This window comes from Microcebus murinus, chromosome 4, assembly GCF_040939455.1.
Source record: "Microcebus murinus isolate Inina chromosome 4, M.murinus_Inina_mat1.0, whole genome shotgun sequence".
Classification (NCBI taxonomy): domain Eukaryota; kingdom Metazoa; phylum Chordata; class Mammalia; order Primates; family Cheirogaleidae; genus Microcebus; species Microcebus murinus.
The window spans coordinates 71,406,740-71,420,352 of NC_134107.1; the positions used below are offsets into that span (position 1 = coordinate 71,406,740).

General features: G+C 40.7%; 1 protein-coding gene across 1 annotated transcript in view; it reads right to left on the minus strand.

The window, feature by feature from the left end:
- Positions 1-10,330, minus strand: part of RAB38 (RAB38, member RAS oncogene family) — a 57,655-nt gene extending 47,325 nt beyond the window's left edge. Inside the window, exon 1 of the mRNA XM_012745169.3 lies at positions 10,018-10,330. Coding sequence (XP_012600623.2) covers positions 10,018-10,219 — 202 coding nt within the window. The 5' untranslated portion in view covers positions 10,220-10,330. The remainder of the gene's footprint in view (positions 1-10,017) is intronic.
- Positions 10,331-13,613: the final 3,283 nt, after the last annotated feature.

Consider the following 13,613-nt stretch of genomic DNA (forward strand, 5'->3'; position numbering starts at 1 on the left):
AATGATGTGGGCAAAGAATTACACTCATTCAGTTCTTAGATCTATCCCAAAGTATAAAGTTTCAAAAATAAATAAATTACTCCTTTAAAATATATAACTTGCATTTTCTAAATGCAATTTAAGTAATCCAAATGTGAAAAATATTACATTGTTTATCACACATTAGGAAATAGTAGAATGGAGTAATTAGAAAATAGGATTTGTAGCTAGACAAATCTTGGTGCTTTAACCAGCACTGCCCCTAATTGTCTTTGAGGCTTTAAAAAAGTTGTATGTGTTTTTTTGCTTATTTATCTGTTTTATAGCTTAATATAGTTCTATCATCTTTAACATGAGGTTAATAAAAGTGTCTATCAGATAAGCTTATTATGAGCAGTAAATGAAATAATGCATATTAATAAGTGCATAGCACTATGCCTGACATTTAATAAATGATGGCTATTAATAGCACATTATATTTTAGAGGAAAACAGTCCTCCCAACAAATAATATAAATCACAGATTTTTAAAAATTTTCATTCTATAGGTGACATTGAAATTTGTTTGCTTCTCCACACTATACGTATTTTCTTTGTCTACATTAGACTGAGAAAGTACACAGGAAACTAACTTTTGCATCAATTTTCCTGAGAGGGCAGTTTTATGCAAGGCTGATAAACTAATTAAAAGTTAAATCTGAATATAAATGGTAAAGAACAAAGGCTAAAAAATGCATCAGAATAACAGGAACTACAAAAATGTAGAGACTCAGAACAAATCTGAAAAAGAACACTTGACTATCCTTTTCTTAAAATTCTCTACCTCTTGCTTCTAAAGGCTTGTCCTTGCTTGGTTTGCCCTCTTTCTTAGCATTTTCTCCTTCTTTACTTCTTTGCTGACTCTACAATCATTTCATTAAATTATGGAGCAAGTAACTGTGGCAGAGTCTGCTAAAAATTATGAAGGCTATCTGGACAGGAACAAAATAACTTTAATGGAAAGTTAATGGGAGAAGAGCTACAGGGGACAGAAAGAAAAGGTGCATGGGATTCAAGGGACGAAGAAGCTACTACTCACAGGGGAGAATCAGGGAACCCTTTGTAGAGGAATTGCCCTTTCAGATGGGCCTTAAACATCAGGTAGGATTTGGATATGAGGAAATAAAGAGAAGGGCACATGAGCAGAAGGAGTAGGCGCAAAGGCACAGAGGCAGCAAACATGGCAGTAAACGAGGAATAGCAAGGATTCAATTATCTTTATACCCCAGTGCTTAAGACAGCATCATAACACTGGTGTCAAAAAATAAGTTTTTAATTATTCTAACCTTATCAGTAATAAATCAGGGAATCCTGTGTTCTGGTTCTGTTATTAGTTCTACCATTAACAAGCTGTGTGGCCTGAGAAACTAATGCCACCTCCCTCCCAGATCAACCTTCCTCACTTGCCAAATGACTGGTGTGGTTCTGATGTGTACTCATTATTTTAACTCCATAAAATTACCTTTTCAGAGGTTATTACTTTATAAAATGTATCCAAAAATCATAAAGAAAATATAATTTTGCCATGTGACCTCCAAATGAAGGACATTTCACTCCGAATTATGAAAACTTTGTTAAATGAAGGAGCATAGCTTTTAAGAAGTACTTAAGGCCACTCACAAGTTTTTATAGTTGAAAAATGTAGAATGCCTCCTTAAGAAATGTGGTTACCATCTTTCTCAATTCTGAAATGTATGCTTTTTTAATATGTTAATGTTTGTAAAATTAGAAAGTCTTTCAATCATGAATACAATTGGGTAATTTTTGTTTGATGAAAGAATTTTTAGATCAATGATATGTCTTAGAATTAAGGTGATGTTGTAACAGTTGACTGAAAAAGTTTTTATTGAACACCTACTACATGTCTAGTACTATATGTTAGGACCTAGGGACACAGTTGGGAGGAAAAAGACATTCCAGTGGCGTAGTAGAGGATTTCTAATCTGGGGTAAGGTAAGCATCGAATATTATGGGGAGCAGAGAAACAGTGTTTCCTATAATCACATGGTGTCAACAGAGACTTATTATAGGAGGTGACACGGACAGAGTGAGGAAAGACCCACAGGAGTTATCTAAACAAAGAGGAAAGTGCTTTTAGCCAGAGGCAACTCTGTGAGCTAGAGTATAAAGGAGAAAGTAGGTAAATTGGGGCCACTGTGACATACCTGCAATGGTCAAGAATCACAGGTGTGAGAGATCAGACTAGAAAGAGTGACCAAGGCCTGATCATGCAAAGCCTTGAATTTTATACTAAAAAGTTCAGCCTTTAGTTCTGAAAGTGATGCTGGTCCACTGCAGGATGCCGAGCTGGAGAATATCAAACTGGAGAAAGACACGGTGCTGAGGAATACCGGCAGTGGGGATCACAAACTGATGGGCAGAGAAGCTGGAGGAGGGGAGAGGACAAGGAGGCTGCCATGCTAGCTCAGATGAGTTGTGAAGATGACATGGCTATTGAAAAGAAGGATGAGATAGTTGCTTCGCAAGGTATTAATGGAAGAGATAGGATTTGCCTGAGAGTGGGCGACCAAAGGGAGGGGAGAATGGTGGAAGTTAAAACCTGAATTATTTTCAAGGAGTAATTTAAGATCATTTAACTTCTTAACCAGTTCCTGAGCAGCTGAAAAACTCAGTAAAACTCAATAATTTGGAAGCCCAGGATAGAGTCTCAGACTTGACTTCGCCAAGTTGGAGGAGACCACTCTGGTGCAACGACCTAGAAGATGAGGATCTTCCCTCACTAGAATAAACCTGATTCCCACCCCAGGAGCAACAACAGAGTCACCATATCCCTCTATGAATGTCCATCCCAGAATGAAACAAAGTGAAAGAAATAAAAAGGCTTCTCAATGATGTGAAAGCTTTGAAAGATTCCCCAAAGTGAATCACCAGAAGAGGGAGAGAAAGGGTTCTAAGTATGACTCAAGGCATCTATTCTAAAAAATGTATCAGGTGAGCGATGACTCTAATATCAACCCCAGTGACTGCTTAGCACCAAACCACTTTTACTGAGTGACAATTATGTACCAGGTGTCCTGTTCTACTTATGCACGGCCCAACTTCCTCACCCATAAAACCAGAAGAAGATCTATTTGCCAGAATTATTATGGTGTTTAAATTGCAAATATTGCTTTGGTAAATTGATAAGTATAAGGAATGTTCACTACCACTACTCCAATGTTCAGTTTAGCATGTCCATCCTTTCCTAATCTGCCTGCTGCTTCCCTGTCACCACTGCCTTCTTCACACATCATAATCTCCGGCTAGGTCAGATTACGGGAAGTCCTCGCTATGTCTTTGAATCTCCACGTTTAGGTCAGGTTCAGTTCCCCTGTAGACTTTCTTTTAGCACTGGTACTTCCCCTACAGAGCACTTATCAAAACAGTGATTAAATAATTATATTCATGATAACTTTGAAATATCTTTATTTTTATTTTTTGAGACAGAGTCTCACTCTGTTGCCCGGGCTAGAATGCCGTGGCATCAGTCTAGCTCACAGCAACCTCAAACTCCTGGGCTCAAGCAATCCTCCTGCCTCAGCCTCCTGAGTTGCTGGGACTACAGGCACGCACCACCATGCCTGGCTAATTTTTTCTATATATATATATATATTTTTTTTTAGTTGGCCAAATTAATTTCTTTCTATTTTTAGTAGAGACGGGGTCTCGCTCTTGCTCAGCCTGGTTTCGAACTCCTGACCTTGAACAATCCTCCCGCCTCAGCCTCCCAGAGTGCTAGCATTACAGGTGTGAGTCACTGCACCAGGCCCTGAAATATTTTTATGTCCCACCAAACTCTAAGAGTCCGTAAGAGCAAAGATTAATCCATTTCCATCACCCCTAAGTCCCCTCTCCTTATTAAGTGAATGAATAAATTTTCCCAGGCGAGATCTCAACCCTCTCAAATATTCAAGTTTCTAAAATGCTTTTAAAATAAAATGCAATAAAATGAAACATAAATTACGTAGCACTTCAGTCTTCAATGAGGGTTTTTATGCTTGAAGAAGACCACCATGATACAGACCCCTGGGTTTCCCTTTGAGCTGCCCAGGCCTCAAGGGCTCTAGTTCCTTCTCCCTGAAGAGGACTCTACAAAGTTCTCCCTCAGTAGCTCTGTGACTTGGATCTGTTCTCTTTCTAGTCATCAGCCCCCTAACCCCCTATTCCTGCCCCCTTCATTGTTCTCATCGCCGTGTACATAACCCATAGGCAACGGGAAGCCACCAGCATGATGTTCTGGAAAGATAAACTTGGCTTCAGCGTACATGAGAACTAAAGGAGGAGGAGATTAGAGCTGTCCAAGCCCCTATGATGGCAGAACAGGTAGGTGAAAACAATGCTGTCCCTGGTCTAGGGAAGTGGGGGGGAGGGAGCATATTTGCCATCTGACTTGGAGACAGATGACATGTGAGGGTCGAGGAGGAGGAGGATGGCAGAGGTTTCAAGTCTACGTGACTGGGGGAATGGTGGTATGACTAACACAAACTAGGAGGTCCAGTGAGTATGGGAAGACGTCTAGTTTAGACTTATAAAGAGTATCATTTACTATAACATGAATCATAAAGTGGGGAAATTGAGAATGTATTACGGTTTTATTTCTTCCTTGTTGTTATTTTTCTTTTTTCTTTTTTTTTAATTTCAGCATATTACGGAGGTACAATGTTTGTTTAGGTTACCTATATTGCCTTATTTTTCTTTTACATTTTCCAGTTGTGCTACATTGACCACATATTACTTTCTTAATGGGGAAAAAAGCAATCCTGGCTTTAATGAAAACTTTGTTGGAGACATGTTGACCTTGCAGTGTATATGAGATATGGTAAAGGAGACGCTCTACAGGAAGATGGAAGTGTGAGTCTGAAGCTCATGAGAAGGCCGTGGGCTCAGTTCTGGAATCATCTGCATAGAGTTTAAAGCCCTGGGAATGCACGAGATCCTCTAAGGAAAGAGACAGAATTAGAGTCAGAGGATGAAATTCTGTCTCAAGTTGTGTGGTCCTGAAGTCACTCACAGAATATAACTGGTATTAGGTAAGAGCCCAGGAAATATCCCACTAGCTCAGAGGCTTTGCCCAACCTCCTCGGGTTTAGTCTCAGAGAGTGAATGAATGTGGTGTGAGTGCACCACAAGGGCATTTTGAAGTTACCTCTATCAAGACTCTTTGCTCACTATTACAGTGATTTGCTTTTGTGTCATCATGCCCACTAAACTGCAGTCATGACTAATTGTCAGACTTGATTGTTTTATTCAATTATTTATCCTTCATTGTGTTCCCCTCACCTTGCACACTGCCTATCACATACCAGGAATTTACATATACATTTCTGGAGAAACCAACCACACATATATTCCCTGCCTCTCTTGAATGACTTAGGTTTTCTTGCTCAAGCTGCTATTAGCTTTCTTGTCAGAACTAGTCCTCTGAAACCCAGATGATGGGACATGTCCTACAGGCCTATGGACCATACATCTGTGACAAATGCGGACTCTAACAGTTGCTTTGAAAGAAACCCTGAGCTTCTCACTCCACATATCCCTTGCCCTACCTTGAAAGTTCACCATTTTTGCTCCATGCACACATTATTTACCTGTGAGCGTATAGCAGGTTGTTTCACATGGCATTTAGAAAACCTATAATTAGCCAGGCTAGAAACAAGGCAATAAACTGCCCAGCAGCCTAGCAGAGCATGGTCTAGACTTGATATGTTCTTTTTTTTTTTTTTTTGCTTGACACATGGTTGCCAAATTTAGCTCTTTCTACATTCCTAGATCCATTACCTTGACATTTAATATCCTTCTTACTAAACTCCTTGGAGAATTTCACTAGTTTAGAAATAGGTACTGAAGAGATGGTCAAGTCCAAACCCTTTCTTCAAGTGAATTTCACAACCTGAAAGCACTTTACAACACAGGACTGTCACCCAAGTGAGTGTGATAGCCCCTGGAGTGAAGAGTCAGCTAGCCCAAGGACTCCTGACTCTGGGCCCAGCTGCCTTCACCCTGTTACTGTACCTCTGGGATAATTAATGTATTCTCATGCCTCCTTTTCACATGGCTTAGGTGGGGAAAGTTAGTATAGATGTGTCCTGCATGGAAATATTATTCTCATAAGGTGATCTTGTTTTAAGCAGTTAGAGGCATTTATTGTTTAACAGAGCCCTGCAGTAAAACTTTTACATGGCGAAGAAGTGCTCTCTAAATAATCTGCCAGCCTAATTTATTTTCTACTATATTTTTTAATTCTAGAGTCAGACTTTCTGATGACCAACAGACTATATATATATATATATATATATATATATATATATATATATATATAAACTGAAGTTAAATAGTCCTATGCTATCCCTGTCCTCTTCTGCCACTTGTGACCTTAGGCAAATCCTTTACCTCTCTGATTCTTGATCTTCTCTAATATAAAGTGGGCTTAATATCGTCTGCTTGGTCTACATCATCAGTGATGCCGGGAAGATCAGGTAGGAAAATGTACATGAGAGAAGTTTGTAATAATAACACTTATAACAACAAGAAAAATAGCTAGCGACTATTTAGCATTTATTATGTGTCAGGCACAGCTTTGCATGAATTATCTCATTTAATTCTTATAATAATTCTAAGATGCAGGTATTATTATACCCATTTTACAGACAGAAGACCAAGACACAGTAGCTAAGTAACTGGTACAAGTCAGAAAGCTAATAAGTAAATAAGTTGGAATAAACTACCATGTGCTACCTGTACCCTGTGCACAGTGATAATATAGCATTTTGCTGACAGAGACTGCAAGAAATAACTATGTAATATTGCAGGAAAATAAGATAATCACCATTTTATAGATGGGGCAACTGAGATCCAGCAAGATTTCATGGCATGCCCAATGTCCAATATTATATTTTTGGAATATATATTATTTAGAGTATATTTTGATTATGTCTGAAGTACTCTATTTTTAAGTTGTGGTGAATAGAGCAAAGCTGTTAAAAACCCAGGTGCTGGATTTAACGGGCAAATTTTAAATTCCAAAACTAACACCTAACCAGCTATTTTACTTGGAAATTCAACAAAATATATGTCTGGACAATCATAAGAATAAATGCTTAAGAAATGTTAGCTACTATTACTATAACTGTCCCAGTGTCTGCAGCTAAGTTCCAAAGCACATCAAGAGTTCTAGACAGGCCGGACGTGGTGTCTCATGCCTATAATCCTAGCACTCTGGGAGGCTGAGGTGGGAGGATGGCTTGAGGTCAGGAGTTCAAGAATAGCCTGAGCAAGAGTGAGACTATGTCTCTGCTAAAAATAAAAAATAGAAAAATCAGCCAGACGTGGTGATGTGGGCCTATAGTCCCAGCTACTCAGGAGGCTGAGGCAGGAGGATCACTTGAGCCCAGGAGTTTGAGGTTGCTGTGAGCTAGGCTGACACCATGCCACTCTAGCCCAGGGTGACAGAGTGAGACTCTGTCTTGAAAAAACAAAAAAGAGTTCTAGACAAAATTGTACAGCTCTCTTTGAAAGTACAAATGCAACTATGATAGTATCTGGATTTAGAGAGTAGTAAGGAAGCAGAGTCCCAAGTATGAATTTTTTTTGTTTTCTTTTTTCCTGATTAATCTATAAAAATAAAAAAACTCTGTAAATTTACATCATTCACCTTTGGGCTGGAGGCTGCCAAAGACAGGTTTCCACAGAGCATTAGAGCTCTGGGAAAAAGAAGCTCCCCTGCAGAGATGCTCAACAGACCACCCCACCACCCACCCACCGTGTATCAGTAGAAATGACTTCCCAAGACTCTTCAGATTGCTCATTTACACAGACTTCTGTGACTACAGACAGCCTCCATGGCAACCTCGGTCCAGAATCATGGCTCAGGAAGCATTTTCAAGATTGGGAGTTAAATTGCTACTGACAGTATGTTGTAAAATGGGTAAAGCTGAAAATGACGATAGGCATTTGGGGACGAAACATATGTGTAATACAGAAATCACAATTTATTAGGACTTAATCAGCACTTGTATAAGTGCTGTCCTCCTTGCCTACCATTTATACAGGTTCCAAAAATGGCAGCTAATATCATAATAATGCTTGTAGATCTCCCGGCTGGTAGGCACGATTGCCTTTAGCTAGCATTGTTTGTTGCTCCTCTCTCATCTCTCATTTCTTAGAAGAAAGCATTCTCTTTGTTTACAGATGAGGAAACAAAAGCAAGGAGGTTACGGAACTTGCCTTAGACTGCCTGCTACACATGGAGTAAAATAGGGATTCAGACAGAGGCAGTTTGGCTCTGGAATTTGAACTATTAATGACTATCCCCTTCTGTCTCTCCTGTTTAGGTGAAGAAACTTAGACCCACAGACATATAACATGCCCGATGTCACACTGTTACTTTGATTGGACACAAAAGTACACATTACAGCTACATCCCCTTTTAAACAGTAAACTATTTCTAAATCTGAGTCCCGGAGACTTTCATGCAGCCAGTAGAGTTTTTAGGCACTAAAACATACAACAAAGTGCACAGACTTATAGGGAATTTTTTTAGATGAAAAGCCCAATCAGACAGTGGCTGATAACAACTTCTGGTCTCTGATAACCCCTGTGCTACTAGCACTGCTGAAGGTGATTCCAAATGCACGAATCTGCCCACATGCCAAGAGTTTTATCATGAGACCTGGCAGATCATGATTAAAGAGGCACTAGAGTCCCCAGACCAGAAATGCCCTTTCAAAACTTTCCCACATTTGTTCTGGTTTCAAGCCTTGATAAAATGTTTCCAATCAAATGTGCCCGCTGAAATGAACCAATTTCCTGAAAAAGAAGTGGCTAGTTTGGGTCTGGCACTTAGAAAGAAAGGTTCCTGGTGCCATAGACCTTGAAACAGTCAGGTGCCATAGACCTTGAAACAGTCAGAGACGAAGTGAGACTGTTTAAAGTAGTCCATGGAGAATCAGAGGACCTTAAAACTTCTAAGCAGGAAGCTTCAAGAGACTTCATTGTGCAAGCCCTTTCCACTTAACAGGGATGCAATTGAGCTGAAGAGACTTGTCCTAAGCCACTGAGCAGGTTAGTTAGTGGCGGAGCCGAAGTCTGTAGTAAGAGATTGGCCATGCTCTGGTTGTGAACAGCCTCAGCCCAAGGATTTATTCTTGGAGTAGACCCTTTGCATTCTCACTTTTGACTGGGCCTAACTTCTGGCAAAAACTCTGAGAGTTAAATTCTGTTACAACCATTGTAAGTAAGTAAGTAACTAAGTAAATACTCGTTTTCCAGACCTCTCATTGAAAACTATAGGGCCAAATCAAGAATCTTATGGCTATCATGGGCCCTTACAAAAAAGTGGCCTTAAGATACATACACAACCTCCTTTTGTTAGAATACATAAAGCCAGAGAGAGAGAAATACTTTGCCCTTGATATACACACAGAAAGGTCCTTGGCTTCCTCAAAGCAAAAAAAAAAAACAACAAAAAAAACCCAAAACCCTCAAATTCCCTTGACCGAAGAGTAAGGGTGGAATAAAGCGAGCGATTGAAAACAGGCAAGGGCAAACTCCAGCCAGCCCGGGACTCTCCCGGTTTCTGCCGTTAACCCGGGTAGGGGCTTCCCCTGGGTCGGCTCTGGCACAAGGACGTGCGTGACACTCACTCCGGGCTGCGCGTCACCAGCAGGACTGCCCGCGCCCAGAAAAGGAGCTGGAGTACAGAATGCAACTGTAGACAGTCTCCCTCTGGTCTCCCGGGGGAGGCCTGCTCTAGGTGGAGAGATCCCAGGGGAAGGTTCCTGGTGAGGAGCTACAGCAATAGCCCCAAAGCGCCAGGGAATGCACTTGAAGTTTCAGCTAGAGCAAGAAACTTTTTTTTTTTTTTGCTTTGAAACTAAGTTTCCAGACCACCAGGAAAAGTCTCTTGCCTCACAATCTGGTGATCTGGATCTCACGCTTGGCTACAAGCGCCTGCCCTGGGACTGTCCCCCCTCCCCCGTTGGACCTCATCCCGGGCACTCACCTGCGATGTCCCAGAGCTGCAGGCGCACCACTGTCTCTGGATCCCAGTGCAGCACCTTGAGCGCGAAGTCCACGCCGATGGTGGCCCGGTAGTGCGAGGAGAAGTTCTGGTGCACGTAGCGCTTGATGATGCTGGTCTTACCCACGCCCAGGTCGCCGATCACCAGCAGCTTGTACAGGTGCTCCTTGTGCGGGACCTGCATCCTGGCTGCCGGCGCGCCGTGCAGTGCCCGACCGACCGGGGAAGCGCAGCCTGGGCTCGGCGCGGGAGAGAGACCCGGGGAGCGCGAGTGTGGGCGCCAGGCAGAGGCGTCGGCGGCGGGGCGGGGGCCGAGGGGCGGAACTCCTCCCCTAGGGGTTAATCCTCCTTCCTACTCCGCCGTCTAGCAGGGGGTGGAGACAGGAGCGACTCCCGGGACTGGAAACTAAGAGGGGCTCGTGCGTTATTGTCTGTTTCAGCACTTACTTGTACAGCGCTTGAGAGTTTCCAAAGAGCTTTCTTCGCCGGCGCTCCTTGCCACAAACTTGTGAAGTGTGGATTTTATTTTCCATCTTGTGCGTGGGAGAAAACGGAGTGTCAAAAAGTACTGTTTGGGAGGTGATGGTCAGTGAAGGTCAGAGATCTGATGGCAGATCTCTGCAGGCCACAGGGCCCTGCCACCAGCCCCCACTGTAGAGAGAGAATACAAGATCAGGAGGCACAGCTACTGATAGGACTTGGGTCCTGCGCACCCCAGTCTTGAGTTGAGTAACCTCCAGCTCCCCCAACCTGTTCTTAATGAAATGGTAATGCTGACCTCTCAGCAGCTGGCATGTGTGAACAGTGAGCTCTGTCACACCCATTCAACTGTAATGGTCTAGCGAGGACGATGATTGGGCTCAAAATGCTAAGGACATTCATGACTTTTAGCCCCCTCTCTTATCCCCTCTTATTTAAACAACTAGTCAGATTATTATAAGTAATAATAATAGCAAACATTTCTTGAGCACTTGCTATGTGCCAGAGTTTTTATACATTGTGTCACTTAATCATCCGAGCAGTCTTAATAATACATACTATTATTCTTCCTCATTTTACAAATGAGGAAGCCAAGAACTAGACATTTTAAGTAAGGTACCCACGTGCATTTAAATAATGTACCCAGCTAGTAAGAAAAAAAGCCAAATTCAAACCTAGGTCTTTCAAGCACCATAGATTTTTTTTTTTCATTCATTCATTTGGCTAATATTATTAGGTCATTAAATATGAAATGTCTGATTTTGAATCAAAAATTTAGTTTATTATTTTTCAAACAAGGAGCAGTACAATTAATGAAAGTATGTGCCTAAACTATTGACATAGTTTTGCCTTCTTAACGGTAGCTTGTTTATGCCAGTAGCGAAGAAGTATGGCAAGCAAGTGGCAATGAAATCACAAAAGGTGTTTTCCACAGCTTGTTGAGAATTGAAATTTTTTTTCTTGTAAGAAGTGGTCCAAAGTCTGGAAGAAGTGGTAGACATTTGGTGTAAGTTCTGGTGAATACGCTGGATGACAGAGAGTTTCTAAGTCCAGTCTCTGTAGTTTGAGCAGCATTGTGTGACATGTGGTACAGCATTGTCTTATAAGAAGATTGGCCTGTCTGTTGATGAATCTGGGCTGTTTAATCACAAGCATCCTCATCTCTTCATCTAATTGGTTTAGACATACACTGTAATCGACAGACTACGTTTCATGAAGCTGTATTGGATAATACCAGCACTGGACCACCAAGCAGACACCATTAGCTTGTTTTGATGACTATTTGGTTCTGGACTGTGTTTCAGCATTTTATCTTCATCCAGTCATGGTACCAAATGCTGTGATTGTCAAAAAGATTCTATTTTTTATCACATGTAACAATCTGCTATAGAAATGGTTTGCCTTTATGCTGTGACGGCAAAGAAATGCAAGCTTCGAGACAACTTTTCTTTTGATGTTTGTTTAATTTATGTAGTACCCATCTGTCCAGATTCTTTACCTTGTCAATTTGTTTTAAATGGTCTATTATTGTTGGAATAGTAACATCGAACCTTGTTGTTAATTTATGTGTAGTTTGAGATGAATTTGCTTCCACTACAGTTTTTAGTTTATCATCATCCACCTTGGTCTCAGGTTGTCACATCCCTCGTTTTTAAGATTAAAATAACCAGAATGGAACTTTTTAAACCATCAACATACTGTGTGTTCATTAGCCACATCTTTTCCACACACTTTGCTGATATTTTGAGCTGTGCTGTATTGGTTTTACAACAGAATTCATATTGGAAAATAATATGAATTTTTGACTTATCTATAGTTGTACAAAAATCATTCTATTAATAAAAAAATTGAAAGATAATCACAAATCAAAATATGCATATCAAAGAATGAGGATGTGCCTTTACAATAAAAATAAAACAAGAGGTGTCAAAATAAAATGTCACAGGTATTATCAAATTTAGTACTTAGGGAAATTGGACATTTCGTACTTAATAACCTAACGCATTGCTTGCCTACCATGCACCACACGCAGCTCTGTGTCCTTGAAATGATATAGAAATAATAATACAAACAACAATTACTGGCCTAAAAAAATTTACCTTCTTATGGCTGGAGACAAAGATAAATAAGATCAAGTTATAGTATATTCGTTGATAAGAAAATAAGGCAGGAAAGGGGATATGAAAAGTTGGCTTGGGGTTAGACTTTAAGATAGGGTAGCCAGGGAAGGTCTCACTGAGAAGAAGACAATTCAGTGAAGACCTAGAGGAAGTGAGACACTGGGCATGCAAGTCTAGGAGATGAGCATTCTTTACCAAAATGGGCCACTTTGTACCTGGACATGCTGGGAATAGAGCTCTGTTCACATGATATCATTTCATCTCCCAATTGCTTTATAAAGTGGGATACTTTGTTCAATTTGTATATGAGAAAACCAAGATTGAGAGCAGCTTTCTCAAGGCTTCACAAAACTAGTGAGAATTAGAACAGGGATTTAAACACGGGCCTGTGTGAGACAGCAAATGGAAGGTTTGGCATGACATTGTGTTTCTGCCTTCCTCCTCCGACATTACACACCCTAATCTTCAGCCTCCACAAGCCCCAAACAGGGGGATGTCCTAGATGTATGACCAGGACAAATCACATAACCTCTCTGAACCTTGGTTTTCACATCAATGAAACGACAATATCTATCTTATAAAGTTGTTGAGCAGACTAGAGATTATATATATATATATATATATATATATATATATATATATATATATATATAATGCCAGGCCCATAGTAGCTATTCATATGAAATGAGGGACAAGTTTTAAATATGTCCACAGGTATTGTCTTGTTCAGCTTTGTCTCTCCTCAGAGGGTAACTCGGAAGCTTTGGTCATAATGGACACTAAGTGAATGTGTGTAGAATTGCACCCATCTGTGTATTATTGAAGTGCTTATGCAGATAGACCGCATTCACTGATTTCTACCCACATGGGGACACACCAGGCAGATTATATCTAACAAGCAAGAAAAATATTCCACCTGCTTAAAGAATTAGCCAATGCTGTGGCTTTACTTCCCAGAGAGGGGAATTCAGGAACCCA